The sequence below is a fragment of the Camponotus floridanus genome, unplaced genomic scaffold (genome assembly GCF_003227725.1).
Source record: "Camponotus floridanus strain SB8 unplaced genomic scaffold, Cflo_v7.5 scaffold116, whole genome shotgun sequence".
Taxonomy (NCBI): domain Eukaryota; kingdom Metazoa; phylum Arthropoda; class Insecta; order Hymenoptera; family Formicidae; genus Camponotus; species Camponotus floridanus.
This window is the reverse complement of record NW_020229233.1, coordinates 305,149-322,083: the sequence shown is the minus strand read 5'-3', so window position 1 is coordinate 322,083 and position 16,935 is coordinate 305,149. Positions and strand designations below refer to the sequence as shown.

Here is a 16,935-nt window from a genome sequence, read left to right as displayed (position 1 = left end):
ATATATTTAATATACATATAATAAATTATATATAATTTATTAAGAGAGAGTTTACATAAAGAAACGTGTTCAAAAGTATTTAAAAAAAAACTTATCTTGACCATATTTCTACAAGTTTAAAACTGCCTGTCGTAAAGAATTATATAATAAATGTGCATTATTACTTATAATTATTTAGTAGAAAATATTTTAAATGCAAAATTTAAAATATTCTCTATAAATATGTATTATGGTTTTCTTTGTGAATAAAACAAGATATATTGAAGAAGATATATTTTAGATATATATTAAAGATAATAATATAGTTTAAAACTATATTTATTAGTGTATTGTATACATATTATGAATAGGCATTGTGTTATATATATATATATATATATATATATATATATATATATATATTTTACATCACACAATTTGATTATATACATATGTTATATATAGTTTTATTTGATATTAAAATTATTTGTTTCAATTTTTTCTTTCAGTTTTAGCTTTTTACATTTCTTTTTCTTTTGTTCCTCTAAAAGTTCTTCTATCTCATCCGGATCTTTACCTTCTAAAATTAATTTTTTCCGTTTATTGATCATTTTCTTTTCATAAAAATCGGTCTCATCCAGCCTAATCTCCGCTTCTCGTTTCGCCACTGATATTTGTGTCAAGATTGTAACAATTTCCTTATCTAAAATTCATTAAAAGGCGATCAGATTATTGTAAATTTTAATTATTTGACAAAGAGAAATGAGAAGTATATACTCACCATCTACCTTATATTCTGTTAATTTAGTACCTATGGTGTCTTCAATCATATGTAATAATTTAATATCATTTGGAGTTATCAAGCTAATCGCCATCCCATTTCTACCCGCGCGAGCTGTTCTACCAACTCTATGAATGTATTCCTTTGGTACATTTGGTATAATATGATTAACGATTAATTCTACTGTCGGGATATCTAAACCTCTTGCTGCGACATCAGTGGCAATTAAAATCTGTACATGATTTGACTTGAATTTACTTAGTGCTGCTAAACGTTCCTTCTGCTTTATCATTGCATGAAGAGCCATATTTGTAAATCCAACATCATTCAGCATCATCGATAATAATTGACAGTGCCTAAATAGAATTATATAACTAAGTTTGAATTTACAAATGATTTTTAACATCTTCTCTTTATATATAAGAAAAATAATTGTTATACTTGCAAGTATCCGTAAATATCATAATAGAACCATTCTTATTTGTAGCACGAAATGTCCTAATTACTTCTACTAGAAATGAATCAAGTACATCTTTAGGACATAATACATAACGTTGATCCAATTCCCTTACAGTAGCAATACCAGCATCATCTTCTTCTTCCCATATGAAAACCTTGAATAAAAATTGCAACTTTTGCTTTTTCTGTAATTTAATATAATTATAATCACATTATTAAATGATCATACCTTACTAGAGGCTATTTGCTTTACTTTATCAAGAGCATCTGTCATTGTAGCACTAAATAGTAACACTTGTTTCTGTTTAGGTACTGCGGCAAATATTTTCTTCAGTTGTTTATCAAAATGACCACCCAGCAATCTATCTGCTTCATCTAATACTAGGAATTTGATTTTTTGCAAGGAAAACGTATCACAGCTATCCAAATGATCTGCTAGTCTACCTGGTGTAGCTACAACTATGTGTGGCCGTTTTGACAATTCCAATCCTTGCACCATCATATCCATACCACCAACAACTACACATTTCTTCAAATTGATTGCCTTGCCAATGGCAGCAAATTGATCAGCAATCTAAAATAAATATCATTAGATACTATAACAAAATTATATAATAAAATTATATAATTATATTAATTGCAAATATATCTCATACAAATGTGTTCTGTTAACTACAAAATCTTCCAAAGAGAAATTGAAAAAACTAAAATAATTATCTTACTTGAAAGGCTAATTCCCTTGTTGGTGTTAACACAAGAGCAAATATACCGTATGGATCTTCGCACAATTTTTGTAAAATAGGCAAAGCAAATGCAAGAGTCTTGCCACTACCTGTTTTGGCACACCCTATACAATCTTCGCCTGCTAATATTCGAGGAATGCAATTCTGCTGAATGAGAGTGGGATTTTTTAAACCTGAAATAAATAATATAAAACAACTGTAATTAAATTATAAAATGGCAATTTTTTAATAGCTCTTAAGCTCTAAAGTATTATAAATATTTTACTTTATAATAGAAACAATTCTCCATAAATTATGTTGATAAAAAAGTTATTTACCCATCGTATCGCATTGTGCAAGGAGCCAGGAATTCAATTTTAAATCCGAGAAATCTTTAATTTCATTCATTCTGTCGAATATAAATTATCGCATGGTATACATTCACTCGTCGCATTCAAAAATTCTATTTATTAGGTTAGAACATTGACGTAAGAAATACTGGACAGAGTGTATTGCTGCGGGGGTGAAGCTCAAAGGGTGAGGGGAAAGAAATGTCTACTGCAACGGAATATGAGGTATGTAAGATGGCGACGGATATTAATTTCACGGAGTGTGATATTTTTGAATTTCTTAATATTCAAAAATGATTCGGAATAACACAGCGATTTCAGATGATAGATGATTTCACGGAATCTCTATTTTATTTGATTTACGTCCGTGCGACGTGAAAATAGACGCTAAATCTGATGCATCTAAGATGGCCGCGACAATAAACCCCCTTACCCCTCAGATTTCACTCCCCTCGTCTAAAAGAGTACTTTATGCTCTGTCCAGTATTTCTTACGTCCATGGGTTAAGGCTATAGCACACACTTTCCATAAGCATGACAGTAAGGTTTCGACCAATTGCGTTGCTCAATTTGGCCGTCCGTAACCAAATTGAGCAACGTGATTGGTCGAAACCTTATTGTTATGTCTTATGGAAAGTGTGTGCTATAGCCTTTAGAATCACATTCTTCTTTTTGCCGCTACTTCTCCCACCATTAAAGGCTTTCGCATATGAATTGCCATAACCATAAACGTAAAACGTAAACGTAATGGCCTATCCAGACAAACTTGCATAGGTGCATATGCATACATAAGACCATATGGACCAATGAGCATCGAGTATTATGTTATGTAAGTCAATATAGCGATTTAATACTCGATGCTCATTGGTCCATATAGTCTTATGTTATGCATATGCACCTATGCAAGTTTGTCTGGATAGGCCCTTATGCAAAACGCGTTAGGTTGATGGCAGAGAACTAAACGTGAGCGCTTACGTCTGTCGTAGTCGTGGACGTAAAGTAAGGGCCATAGCACATAGCATGGCGTAATGGTCTTAAAAGTCTTAAGACGTAGACGTAAGTCAATGCACAAGCTTTGGCGTATGTGGTAATGTCGTGCAACAAATAGACAATACGTGAATTGAAAAAGCATTGAAAGTAAGTAAATGATCTAATCATTTTTAAGTTTTTATTAATAAAGAATAATATTATAATTATATATAATCATCCTGAAATTAAATAATGCAATTTTTATTCGTTCTTCAAGTATATGATAATAGTGAAATGAAAATATCTATTTTGATCACATGATATATAATATTCTAGGTTAGTTGCAATTTGATTACAATTTTGATTACAAGATATATATTTTAGGTTAGCTATAATTTTATATATCATGTAATCAAAATAGATATTTTCATTTCACTATTATCATACTTGAAGAACGAATAAAAATTGCATTATTTAATTTCAGGATGATTATATATAATTATAATATTATTCTTTATTAATAAAAACTTAAAAATGATTAGATCATTTACTTATTTTCAATGCTTTTTCAATTCACGTATTGTCTATTTGTTGCATAACATTACCACATACGCCAAAGCTTGTGCGTTGACTTACGTCTACGTCTTAAGACTTTTAAGACCATTACGCCATGCTATGTGCTATGGCCCTTACGTCCATGAGTCTTACGCCTTACAACCTTATGTTGCGGCCATTGTAGAATGGCCTTAAGAGATTGACCAATCACAGTCAATTATGAAGAGAATACTCGACTGTGATTGGTCAATTTCTTAAGGCTTAGGGCTTAAATTATCTATTGTAGACCCGGCCTTAAGGCGTTACGGCAATGTTTGTGCCCTGGCCCTAAAGCGGCCTTTTCATTGACGCTACTTTTTAGCGTCAATGAAATTGCACCTTAAGTTGACCGTTTATATAGCCTATGTTCCAAAATTCACTGCCAGCGCTGAAAATATATAATATACGTAACGTGAACTATAGATTTTCAGCGCTGGCAGTGAATTTTGGAACACGCTCATAGTCTGTGTTGTATGGCTTTGAGCTAATGCCTGCTTTTTGATTAATGAAAAAAAAAAAGAAACGGGATAGCCGTTCTCATGTTTCTCTCTGATATGACTTTAGGGAAATGTGATAAAAAATATTATAAGTATGTATATAAATTATATATATATATATATATATATACATATATATAAATTAAAAGATTAAAAATTTTTTTTAGATCAGAAAGAGATAATGAGATGTATAAAGTTGGAACCTCGATGACAAATGTGTTTCGATTGAAAAGTTATGTATGTACATATATATGTCAGTTTAAAAAAGAGTCAACATGATAGAAATCACGGCGAAACTCATTCGAGGTTCTATATATTTCTCCGGTGAAATTATAGAATGTTTGGTGACATTTACTAATCCTCCAAATCCGAATCATCAAATATCACAAAGTCACAGGTACAGTATATTTGTTATACATATGTTGTCTCAATAATATAATAAACTACATTTATAATAAATTACAATATAATAAATTACATTTATAAAATTAATTTATGATCTCTTATAGTGATTTGTTTGAAAGTTTGGCATGGGCAAGCGCACAGGTACATTGCCAGTGTACAACGAATAATAAAATAGTACTTTCAGAGAAGTTAAATACTACAGCTCGTTCAGTGGCAATCAACGCAAGTAAGAATTCAGAACAATTATTTTAATATTTTCTTAGAATCTTTTCTTGTTTTTCCATTAATTATGTATATTTATTTTCATTTTGTTGTAGATACTACCTTTGCACCATGGCAGCAAGACAATGGTCATGTAGTACTAAATACAAAACCAAAAATTTTATGCTGCGATTTAAAGCTGTCACCTGGGGAAAGTAAGACCTGTAAGTTTACTAGTAATTTTAATTAAGAATATATATCTAAGTATTTTTGTTTAATAATTTTTGTATATTGATTTATTAATTAATTAAAATTTTTTTATTAGATTTTTATCGCGAAACAATACCAAGTGATGCTCCACCTTCATATAAAGGACAGGCTGTAAAATATTCCTACAAAATAACAATTGGAACGCAAAGAGTGAATACTGTTATAAAACTATTACGAGTACCATTTAGAGTACTATCTTTAAGTGGTAATAAATGTTTGGAAGATTATAAAAAATATAAGACATCTATTATTTTTTTTAAATAAAATAATTTATATAATTTATACAATTTGTGTATTTACAGAATTGCCAGAGATTACAGCGTGCAATGATAGTGTAGATTTGAGTCCCAATAATCCATTTATGGAAACACAACACAGAGAAACTCCATTAGATATTGCGCTACAAACACTGCAGGTTGTATACTTTTCTTTATTGCATTTGAATTAGATTTAAGAGTTTTACATAGCTTTTTAATGTCATATCTTTTTATGATATTTTAGAATTTAACAGCTAGACGCAGTCCAAACTTTTATAATGTGACAAACGGTCGCGGGCGCGTAGTGCGATTCTGTCTCTTTAAAAATTCCTACAAACTTGGCGAGGACATAGTTGGAACCTTTGACTTCTCGAATGCGACCGTCTCCTGCGTTCAGGTATCTGTATCCTTACAGTCGGAAGAACATGTATCGGAAAAGTACAAACGAGGCAAGGTCACCACGCCAACATTGATTAGCTACAACAAGCATCATGAAATGTGTCTGGGTCTGAAATACTCGCACTTGGTGCTACCAATACCTCTTCATGTTACGCCAGATTTTACCACCGATCTAGTGATGCTCAAATGGCGGTTGCATTTCGAGTTTGTCACGACGCCAAAGCTAGTAGAAATGCCCAACGAGAACACCATCAGCTGGCACGGACCATCGACTTTGGATGTCGAGACGATGATTTGGGATCTTCCATTGCACATCCACCCGACCACCACGCCGCCGAACACGGCGCAACAGACGAAATACAATACTGACATATAACTAATAATATAGCATAATATACGTGTTTGGTATATGTTCGATTATAAATGAACGCGAATTATCGCTACTCTAATATACAGCTAATGCGTGTGTTGTAAAGTTAACGTAGGAAAGAATAAGAAATTCGTTTTTCTCTGGCGACTCTTGCGCTATACTGTTATTCTTCACTTTATCATACTTTAGAAAATGTATATTTTGCATGATAATTTATTGTACACAAGAGATATATTTTCGTATATTTATGTGTTTGGATAAGAGAAGTTGTATAATGAAAGAATATGTTAGAATCATTTTTGAGAGCATACTTTTACATCTCTGTGTGATAAGTTTTGTAATTATATTCTTTTCTACACACACACACATACACACACACACACACACACACACACACACACACACATATGTATATACATATATATATATATATATATATATATATATATATATATATGTATATACATACAGGGTATCCCAAAAGTCCCGGACCGGTCGAATATTTCATAAACTATACACTTTAGAAAGAAATGTTTCAGACAAAAGTTGTATGGCTTGAAGGGGGCCATCAGATAGTGGCAATGATTTGACATGGGAGAGTCATTTGAAAGTCACGTGAAGATCACCGTCAATTTCTTAAATGGAACCCCTTATTTTTATTACATATTTGTATAGCCTTTCTCGAGAGCTTTCCAAAACACTATAATAAAGTATTTCATCATTGAGTACTTTTCGAGTTATGAGGCTTGAAATTATTTCTTAATTTTGCAATAAAAAATAGGGGGTTCCATTTAAGAAATTGAAGGTAATGTCACCTTCAAATGACTCTCCTATGTCAAATCATTGCCACTATCTGATGGCCCCCTTCAAACCATACAACTTTTGTCTGAAACATTTATTTCTAAAGTGCATAGTTTATGAAATATTTGACCGGTCCGGGACTTTTGGGACATCCTGTATATCTTACACAATAATGCTTTGGATTACTGTGTATTAAATTCCTAATGCGCTTTTACTCGGAGTAATAGTTTCTCGGGAGATTAATGACTTTGTAGGAATGATATATTACAGCAACGAAGAAAAATAGACAGACTGGTTTAATCTCTATAAATAAGGCACTCGTATAAATTTTCCTTTTTACATGATTCATGAGATTATTTTCTTTTTGATTGTGTCTTTCGATGTTTTTTTAGCAATCTTATCGTTTTTTCTATTTTTCTCTTGAAAACCTAAATGCATTATTTCGTTTATAAAGCGAATAAAAAGGTGCAACAAGGATAGATCTTATAACAAAATGATAGAAATTTATTTCGTATAGCTTTCTTTTCTTCTTCAAAGAGTCAATCAATTTCTCGAAAGAGACAACATTAATGACGCGCTTCATAAGGAAACTGTCGATCGTCCTGATCGACTGGCAGTCTCGACTGCAGGGGTGGCACCAAGGTTGGTGGCGACGGGGTGGCGAAAGGTGCGTGATAATCGTATCGGTAGTAAGCTAGGGACTCCCATCGGCCCGGATGCTGCACTTCGTAGGACGTCGGTGGGCCCAGGGAGGAAGTCGCGTAATAGCCGCCCCCGGGTCGATCGGGTACGCTGGGCATAGGATAGCTGTACTGCGGCTCTAGCAGACTCTGCAGATGCCTGATGTACGTGATGGCGTGGCGTAAAGACTCTATTTTGGAGAGTTTCTTACCGGGCGGCTTGCAGATCGGTAGCTTCGATCGTAACAGCTCAAAAGCGCGGTTCATGTCGCGCATGCGGGTGCGCTCGCGATCACATGCCGACTTCTTGTAGTCTGAAATCGTTAATTACCGAGAGTTAATGACTGTTCTTGCTCCTGGACTGGTATACGCGCCACTCGTCGTTGTCGCGCGACAACGACTTACCGGAATGATTGAATGAATCGGCTGTTTTTTTGACCAGCTGAAATCGAACTTTTTAGAAAAACAGAGTACTGATGAATTATATGCATATATAAATCTATATTAATTAATAATAAATATGAATTATATAAATTCTTGATACACACGGGAAGTGAAGAGAGATTCTATAAAAATGAGCAAGAGGTTTTTCTCTAAATTATATAAGTAACTGAATTTTTACCGATTAATTATTATTAAGAAAACTAATTTTTGCAGTTTTTGCCGATTAATTATTATTGAGAAAAATTTTTTAATGTTTCAAGAATGGGTCATTAAAATATATAGGATGTCGCAGATTATCCGTATCAGCCGAATACCTCAAGAACTGAGCGCGGCAGATAAAAATATTTCAGATAAAAGTTGTAAGATTTCAGCATTACGGCGATATCAGTATGATCTTGAAGAGTATTGTCATGGTCACGTAAAGATCACCTTGAATTCTGTAAGTGGAAACCCCAATTTTTTATTGCATATTCTTGTAGCTTATCTCGAGAGCTTTCCAAAGCACTATAATTAAGTTAGTTTTCATTAAGTACTTTCCGAGTTATGAGGTTTGAAATCATTTCTTAATTTTACATAAACTGTAAAATATCTTGTAAAATATTCATTTTTCGATTATTTTACTTTAATATTTTTAAGTACAAAATAATGAGAGGAATCAATTGGTGTAAAGAAAACACATAATTGTTTCGAAAAAAAATGTAATTGTTAATTGCAAATTACATTTTCTTTTGGAAACAATTATGTGTTTTCTTTACCAATTGATTCCTCTCATTATTTTGTACATAAAAGTATTAAGGTAAGATAATAAAAAAATGAGTATTTTACTAGATATTTTATGATTTATGTAAAATTGAAAAATTATTTCAAGCCTCATAACTCGGAAAGTACTCAATGAAAGTACTCAATGAAAAAATACTTTATTATAGTGTTTTTAGAAAGCCTCTCGAGAGCTGCAAGAATATATGATGAGCTGCAATAAAAAGTTGGCGGTTCCATTAAAAAAATTGAAGGTGACCTTTGTGTGACCTTGATAACACTCTTCATACTAATATCGCTATGTAATGCGTTATTTGAAACCTTACAACTTTTGTCTGAATTATTTTTGTCTGCCGCGCTCAATTTTTGAAATATTCGGCTGATACGGGTGATCTGCGACACCCTATATGTATAATAACATTTATAAATTATTTAATGTTTTTCTCGATTAATTATCACTGAGAAAAATTTTAGTTTAAAATGAGCTTAAAGAATTTCTTATTCAAATTGTTGTGTAACAATATTTATATATATCAAAAAAATATCCGATAAAACGTAGTACAATGCTCGATACAAAATTAATATGAAATCAATTCATAATTTGAGAGACATTCCTGTTGTGAAAACAAAAAAGAGACTAATATGATTAAAGCACAATTATGTATATAAATTTTGAGTATTTATCTTATAAAATGCCCAAGAAAAACAGGCTGAAAAATAGACCATAATATAAGAAATTTTACTACTTATTTTTGGAAGGAAACACGGAGTTTAAAAAGAAAATCGAAAAATATTAAAAATGACAAATATAAGAACAAGCCGCAAAGGTTAGAACCGATTAAAAGAGAGCAATATATGTATTATTTAAATATGCATTAAATAGAAGAGTGAATAAGAAAGACTAAATATTTATGCGAAACATATGAAATTTTATAGCTCGTAACTTGTATATCGCATGTTAATTTTATAACTTATTGTATATTTAATATGTAATTTTAATATGTAATAGTTTGTAATGTATATGATTATTATGCATATGATCATTTATAGCGTATCAAACACGATGTGTCTCACAAAAAAATTATCTTACATTAGAATTTAAACAACCGCGATCAAGATAATTATTTTTTAGCATTACGATTCTCCCATTAGGTTTTGCTACTAAGTTATTTGCATTATTCATTTCTTAAACATTCTTAGACAACATTTTTAAATTGAATTGTCAATTAATTGAGGCTACGGAAACCAATATGACATTTAATTAGATGACATTTGTATTTTAAATAGCTTGATTACATTTCATTTATAAAAATAAATATATATCTGTAATAACGTAACGATCTGTTTCTAAGTTTTCGGGGATACAATTGAATCAAGGTAGAGTTCCAAAAAAGTACGATAATCTGTCGAGAAGTAATTCATCGAGGAGATGTTGCGACACACGAGATAAACGAGATAATAATGTGGAATAATATGTTTTGCATATATCGAAAGGAATACGACTGAATGAAGTGCGGTATTTTCGATTACCCTTGCCGCATATGCGCAAGAAGATGACGATGATACGAGTGATACCACAAGTCCCAGATTCGGAACCAGGTCGTTTTCGCGCGGTTCAGGTTGCTACAAATCTGAATCCTGCATGCAGAACTACTCGAGATCGCGGCAAGACGATAGAATCTAGACAAAGCTCGGTCGAAATAGCACTTGTGACGTCTTGCCACGCCTTCGAAGACGTCGATCAAAGTAAGAAGTAAGAATTAAACAACGATAAAGAGCATATATGTATATTTTTTTCCCGATCGTCCAACAAATTCGAGGATTAAGTGCAAAAATACTCGTCGAATCAATTCCCACGTATTTATTACACAGGCCTGTGAGGCTTTTTTTTCTAAGATACAATAGTGATTTCCGACGTAATTTTGTGAGCTGAATTCGAATCTGGCCGCCGAATTTGCGTAGCACGTTACGTTTTTGAGTAATTTGTAACTGAATGGCTCAAAAATCGCTATTTTGACCAATTTCATGAATTTATTGCGAGGAAACCAAATTTTTTGAAATATTTCTGTCAATGGCATCGTATAATACTCACTTTCGCCTTTCAAATCCCCTTTCGATTACCGCTGCACGATTTTTTTTCGCTGAGATATATAAGTATGACGTAAGAAAATTTACGTTAAAGAAAATTTATATAGACATCAATATGATAGATCCATGATCTTGAAATTTGAAAGGAATGACATATGCAGGTTCGGTTGGCCAAAAAAATATTGTAAAGAAATATCTAATACAGTTGTTACACATTTTGATAAATTTTTCTAAATTTTATGCCTTTTTATTGTGATTCTATTCGCCATATTGGATGCGTCATTTTTAATTTCAAAAGGTGACAGAAGGTATTTAAAAATGTATATTTTTACCCTTATTTTGATTCATAGTGAGATAGAGAAGTGGCACGGTTGATTTAGAAAAGCTTATTAAATCCCTATGCATGTCCAGTCTTATAATTCGTATATCTGAGCGAAAAAAAATCGTGCGGCGGGGTAATCGAAAGATGAAAGTGAGTACTATACCATTGACATAAATATTTCAAAAAATTTGGTTTACTCACAATAAATTCATAAAATTGGCCAAAATAGCGATTTTTGGGCTATTCAACTACAAATAACTCAAAAACCTGACGTGCTACGCGAATTCGGCGGCCAGATTCAGATTCAGCGCACAAAATTACGTCAAAAATCACTATTGCATCTTAAAAAGAAATTTTGACCCCCTTTTTTGAAGGCCTATGTTATTTGTTATGATTGATTTCTATGACATAGATAAAATGAGAAAATTTGGTGACTCAATTTATTGATAATACAAAAGAAATATTTATCTTTAATATTGAAAAAAATTATATTTTTTTGTATTGCTCAAAATAGGTTTACAGACATTGATTTAATATATAAATTTGAAGTAAACTAGTATACGAGATGAAATCCTATGTAAACAAAAAACATAAAAAAATGTATATTACATAAATTTATATGAAGCATGATAGATAAATTCATAATATTCTACCCATATTTCGAAGATAAGGAGGAATATCAAGATATTTGCTTAGAAACCGAAGTTATTGAGTCTCCTAGCGATCTATTATTTTCGACGCAGCAAGAGGACATTTCGACGATTATTAAAAATGATTCCGGAAAATCTACAAAATTTTCTCAAGAGGAAAACGACCATTGTCAGCAAACCGTACGCGGGATTGTGCGTAACGAGACATTGCGGGGTCACGTGGAACGTAGCTATGAGAGCGTCGACCGGAAACAAAGCTGCGACGATCGCATTGTCGAGGTCGAGAAGAAAGAGGAGAGATGTAGCAGTTGGTGGAAGGATGGCGGGCAAACAATTTTACATTTCTTCGCCAAGATCCTGGGGAAACGCGCAGGAATGGACGCTAAGGGACCGGCGGATCGTGTTTCGCCTATCAGCAAGCATGTCAAGCGCGTCTCGAGGGGCGATAAAAACCATAACAGACACAGGAGAGGCATCGATGGGGGTATACGCTTGAAGAGAGTCAACAACGGCTACATTGTCCCGAATCACGTATATAGGTATAGATTTTTACAGAATATACAGGGTGTCCCATTTTAATGTCCCATCCCAAATAACTTTCTTATTTTTAATTTTAGAAAAAGATGTTTCAGACAAAAGTTGTATGGTTTGTAGGGAGACATAAGATGGTGCCATTATTTTGATCTTGAAGAGTCACATGAAGGTTACATGAAGATCATTTTGAATTTCTTAAATAGAACACCCTATATATTTTTGCATATTCTTGTAGCTTATCTCGTGAGCTTTCCAAAACACTATAAATAAGCATTTTTTCATCAAGTACTTTTCGAGTTATGAGGCTTGAAATCATTTCTTAATTTTACATAAAACATAAAATATCTTGTAAAATATTCATTTTTTGATTATCTTACCTTAATACTTTTATGTACAAAATAATGAGAGGAATCAATTGGTGTAAAGAAAACATACAGTTGTTTTTAAGAAAAAAACATGGAATTGTTAATTGCAAATTACATATTTTTTCTTAAAAGCAACTGTATGTTTTCTTTACACCAATTGATTTTTCTCATTATTTTGTACATAAAAGATTTAAGGTAAGAAAATTAAAAAATGAATATTTTACAAGATATTTTACGGTTTATGTAAAATTAAGAAATTATTTCAAGCCTCATAACTCGAAAAGTACTTGATGAAAAAATGTTTATTTATAGCGTTTTGGAAAGCTCTCGAGATAAGCTACAAGAATATACAAATATAGGGTGTTCTATTTAAGAAATTCAAAATGACCTTCACATAACCTTCAGGTGACTCTTCAAGATCAAACTAATGACATCATCTTATGTCCCCCTAGAAACCATACAACTTTTGTCTGAAACATCTTTTTCTAAAATTAAAAATAAGAAAGTTATTTGGGGTGGGACATTAAAATGGGACACCCTATATAATAACGCTCTCTACTATTTAGTAACATGTGACAATAATACATCTGAAAGAATTTATAATTTGATTTAAAGAATCTCTCACCCTTAACGCGGAAATAGGATACTATGCGCTCTAATCTTTTGTTTTTATTAAAAGTATCGCGATTTTTTGCAAACGTCTCAATTTTAGAAGCTTGAACATACATGTGAATGTAATTTAAAAATGATGCGTAAAAATGTGCAGCATCAGAAATTGAGCGCAGTCGTGATGCGAAAATGGCTCGCCTTTTTCCCGAAATACACGTTTCACTCGAATTGATATTCATGCGCCCACCATATCGTATTCGCAGGAACGAAAGAAGCCGACAGGTCATGGAAGATAAGCCGCGCGAAGAACAGCATCATCCATCGATTTTCGTGCGACAGATACAACGGACTCGTGACAAAAATCTACGTATCATGTTGCTGGAGCGGGAACTACGCATACGTTCATCTAAGAAAGACATACAGTTAACTGCGAACAGCGTTAACATCAAACAATTAAGCAGTCCTCTCTGTTGAATCCTCTCTTGCTATAGGAAAAACTGAAACTCGCTGAAAGAACTCTTCGTTTATTATAGATAACACAGGCCTGCGAGGTTTTTTTTTTAAAGATGCAATAGTGATTTCCGACGTAATTTTGTGAGCTAAATTCGAATCTGACCGCCGAATTTGCGTAGCACATCACGTTTTTGAGTAATTTGTAATTGAATAGCTCAAAAATCGCTATTTTGGCCAACTTCATGAATTTATTGCGAGGAAACCAAATTTTTTGAAATATTTCTGTTAATGGCATCGTATAATACTCACTTTCGCCTTTCAAATCCACTTTTCATTACCGCCGCACGATTTTTCTTCGCTGAGATATATAAGTATGGCGTTATAAGAAAATTTACGTTAAAGAAAATTTATATAGACATCAATATGGTAGATCCATGATCTTGAAATTTGAAAGGAATGACATATGCAGGTTCGGTTGGCCAAAAAAATATTGTAAAGAAATATCTAATACAGTTGTTACACATTTTGATAAATTTTTCTAAATTTTATGCCTTTTTATTGTGATTCTATTCGCCATATTAGATGCGTCATTTTTATTTTCAAAAGGTGACAGAAAGTATTTAAAAATGTATATTTTTACCCTAATTTTGATTCGTAGTGAAATAAAGGGATAGCACGGTTGATTTAGAAAGGCTTATTAAATCCCTATGCATGACCAGTCTTATAACTTGTATATCTGAGCGAAAAAAAATCGTGCGGCGGGGTAATCGAAAGTGGATTCGAAAGATGAAAGTGAGTACTATACGATGCCATTGACAGAAATATTTCAAAAAAACTCACAATAAATTCATGAAATTGTCCAAAATAGCGATTTTTGGGCTATTCAACTACAAATAACTCAAAAACCTGACGTGCTACGCAAATTCGGCGGCCAGATTCAGATTCAGCGCACAAAATTACATCAAAAATCACATTACATCTTAAAAAGAAATTTTGATCCCCTTTTTTGCAGGCCTGTGTAATTTGAATTGATTTGTGTCACCTCGGTTTCTTTCGGAAATTGAAAAGCGTATCTAGCATGTTAAAATTATTTTCAATATCACGCGCATTTCTCTAGGACGTATAAATTAGAGTTCAATCATGGATGTGACCTCACCAGGCGATGCGCAATTTGACATTGCCGCACCTTTCTCAGTCTGCGATGGCTCTCGTTGCACCGATTTGATGTTGGCTTCGTGGAGCATCTCGAGATGCGAGTGTCCGCCGATTATTTCCGGTTCCGGTACTCTAATCATAAGCACTCTCTCTCCCTCGGAAGTTTGTTCGTCGCGCGACTCGTAACTCGTTTCTTGCCATCTGCTTCTTGCAGACTGTGAACGCGTAGTTTCTTCTATGGAAAACGATACTCAGATAATGAGACGATTTCACTCACTATTAATTATATATGAATAATAACACCTTATTCGAATTATAATGGTAAGTTGAAAAAGTCCTTAGTGTCCATTCAAATTGATTTTTTTATATAATAAAAAAATGCATTAAAAAGCTGATTAATTGGTGACATCGATAATGATCGAGAATCGTTTAACTCATACGTAATACATAGATAATTTTCCGATATACTTTTGACGTCAAGAGAGTTCAAGATAATCCACGCACCTGGAATTAATCCTTGATCCTGTTGATTTACTGTGGAACTCGATGAGCTCACTTCCCGACTTGCAGCTTTTCGTTGCTGCTGCTTCGAGTTCTCGTCCAGGTCGAGCAACACCGGCGAGCGCGTGTAATCCTCCTCGTTACTCTCGTTCTCGGACTGGAACATAAGTTAGCGTCTTTTTTTTGCACAGACAGGTTCGAACAACAAATTCTAGAGCAGCGCGATTTTTCGATGAGCCGATTCTCTTTCTTCTTCCTCCATATGTTTAAATAAAAAAAAATAAAATAAAATATACAAATCATACAGAAAATTGAACAATAGATATCGCATTCAAAATATAATGCATTGCTTTGAAAAATTTAATTCGAAAGAAAAAGTACAAAGAGTAATATTTTATATTACATTTTTTTCATTTTATCAGCGTTATACAGAGTGTCAGAAAAGTCCCGGACCGGTCGAATATTTCATAAACTATGTATTTTAGAAAGAAATGTTTTAAACAAAAGTTGTATGACTTGAAGGGAGCATCAGATAGTGGCAATGATTTGACAAATATGTAATTGTTAATTGCAAACTACATATTTTTTTTTAAAACAATTATGTGTTTTCTTTACACCAATTGATTCCTCTCATTATTTTGTACATAAAAGTATTAAGGTAAGATAATCGAAAAATGAATATTTTACTAGATATTTTATGGTTTATGCAAAATTAAGAAATGATTTCAAGCTTCATAATTCGAAAAGTATCCAATGAAGAAATACTTTATTATAGTGTTTTGGAAAGCTCTCGAGATAAGCTACACGAATATGTAATAAAAAATAGAAGGTTCCATTTAAGAAATTGATGGTGATCTTCACGTGACTTTCAAATATCTCTCCCATGTCAAATCATTGCCACTATCTGATGGCCCCTTTCAATCCATACAACTTTTGTTTGAAACATTTCTTTCTAAAGTGCATAGTTTATGAAATATTCGACCGGTCCGGAACTTTTGGGACACTCTATATATATTCATGGTATCGAACTTGCACAAAGTAAGGAAACGGCTATCGATCGAGTCATTGGGAAATATTTGCGATGATTGTGCAGCAAATTCCAGTTCTACCTCATTCTTTGCTGATTCGGCGCGATATTTGTCCAAATTTTGTTCCATCACAGGTATCCGGTCAAGCACAAATGACATCTCCTCGTTGATTCCGGTGTCATCCATCGACGCACCATAGAGAAACGATGTGGAAAACTGACGAGTCGCCTTTCTCATCGAAGTCTCGTAAGGCATATATCACGTGGGTCTAGCAACCGCGTTTGTTCTCGGATAAGA

At 33.0% G+C, this 16,935-nt stretch overlaps 3 protein-coding genes across 5 annotated transcripts; 1 reads left to right on the top strand and 2 right to left on the bottom strand.

Annotated features, from left to right (window-relative positions):
- Nucleotides 1–116: 116 nt before the first annotated feature.
- On the bottom strand, nt 117–2,698 carry LOC105257588 (probable ATP-dependent RNA helicase DDX49). Its single transcript, XM_025415209.1, has 7 exons — nt 2,280–2,698; nt 1,942–2,135; nt 1,449–1,793; nt 1,202–1,374; nt 761–1,116; nt 451–682; nt 117–126 (listed from the first exon to the last, which is right to left on the bottom strand). Exons 1-7 carry the CDS (start codon nt 2,347–2,349, stop codon nt 117–119), a joined length of 1,380 nt encoding a protein of 459 aa, XP_025270994.1. The 5' UTR covers nt 2,350–2,698.
- Nucleotides 2,699–4,302: 1,604 nt separating this feature from the next.
- Nucleotides 4,303–6,620, top strand: LOC105257589 (RAB6A-GEF complex partner protein 2). Its single transcript, XM_011268317.3, has 7 exons — nt 4,303–4,442; nt 4,518–4,747; nt 4,860–4,981; nt 5,073–5,180; nt 5,282–5,431; nt 5,529–5,641; nt 5,728–6,620. The coding sequence occupies exons 2-7, from the start codon at nt 4,626–4,628 to the stop codon at nt 6,256–6,258; spliced, it is 1,146 nt and encodes a 381-aa protein (XP_011266619.1). The 5' UTR covers nt 4,303–4,442; nt 4,518–4,625; the 3' UTR covers nt 6,259–6,620.
- A 478-nt stretch (nt 6,621–7,098) lies between these two features.
- LOC105257590 (achaete-scute homolog 1) lies at nt 7,099–16,935 on the bottom strand. 3 transcript variants are annotated; one of them, XM_011268319.3, is made up of 4 exons: nt 16,720–16,935; nt 15,614–15,767; nt 15,141–15,344; nt 7,099–8,047 (listed from the first exon to the last, which is right to left on the bottom strand). In XM_011268319.3, exons 1-4 carry the CDS (start codon nt 16,891–16,893, stop codon nt 7,620–7,622), a joined length of 960 nt encoding a protein of 319 aa, XP_011266621.1. In that variant the 5' UTR covers nt 16,894–16,935; the 3' UTR covers nt 7,099–7,619. The 3 variants fall into 3 exon arrangements, with proteins under 3 accessions (XP_011266621.1, XP_011266620.1, XP_025270997.1); XM_011268318.3 differs by having other exon boundaries at nt 7,101–8,047; nt 15,111–15,344; XM_025415212.1 differs by having other exon boundaries at nt 7,620–8,047; nt 15,111–15,341; nt 16,720–16,893.

What these genes read in the sequence shown, in the direction of transcription:
- LOC105257589 (XM_011268317.3), top strand. Translation starts at nt 4,626, where the DNA reads ATGATAGAAATCACGGCGAAACTCATTCGAGGTTCTATATATTTCTCC. An exon ending in TTCAGTGGCAATCAACGCAA is followed by an intron (nt 4,982 to 5,072) that starts GTAAGAATTCAG and finishes ATTTTGTTGTAG; the next exon opens with ATACTACCTTTGCACCATGG. An exon ending in TTGCGCTACAAACACTGCAG is followed by an intron (nt 5,642 to 5,727) that starts GTTGTATACTTT and finishes ATGATATTTTAG; the next exon opens with AATTTAACAGCTAGACGCAG.
- LOC105257590 (XM_011268318.3), bottom strand. Translation starts at nt 16,893, where the DNA reads ATGCCTTACGAGACTTCGATGAGAAAGGCGACTCGTCAGTTTTCCACA. An exon ending in CCGAATCAGCAAAGAATGAG is followed by an intron (nt 15,768 to 16,719) that starts GTAGAACTGGAA and finishes CTTATGTTCCAG; the next exon opens with TCCGAGAACGAGAGTAACGA. An exon ending in GGATCAAGGATTAATTCCAG is followed by an intron (nt 15,345 to 15,613) that starts GTGCGTGGATTA and finishes CGTTTTCCATAG; the next exon opens with AAGAAACTACGCGTTCACAG.
- LOC105257588 (XM_025415209.1), bottom strand. Translation starts at nt 2,349, where the DNA reads ATGAATGAAATTAAAGATTTCTCGGATTTAAAATTGAATTCCTGGCTC. An exon ending in TGCACAATGCGATACGATGG is followed by an intron (nt 2,136 to 2,279) that starts GTAAATAACTTT and finishes TATTTATTTCAG; the next exon opens with GTTTAAAAAATCCCACTCTC. An exon ending in ATATTTACGGATACTTGCAA is followed by an intron (nt 1,117 to 1,201) that starts GTATAACAATTA and finishes AATTCTATTTAG; the next exon opens with GCACTGTCAATTATTATCGA.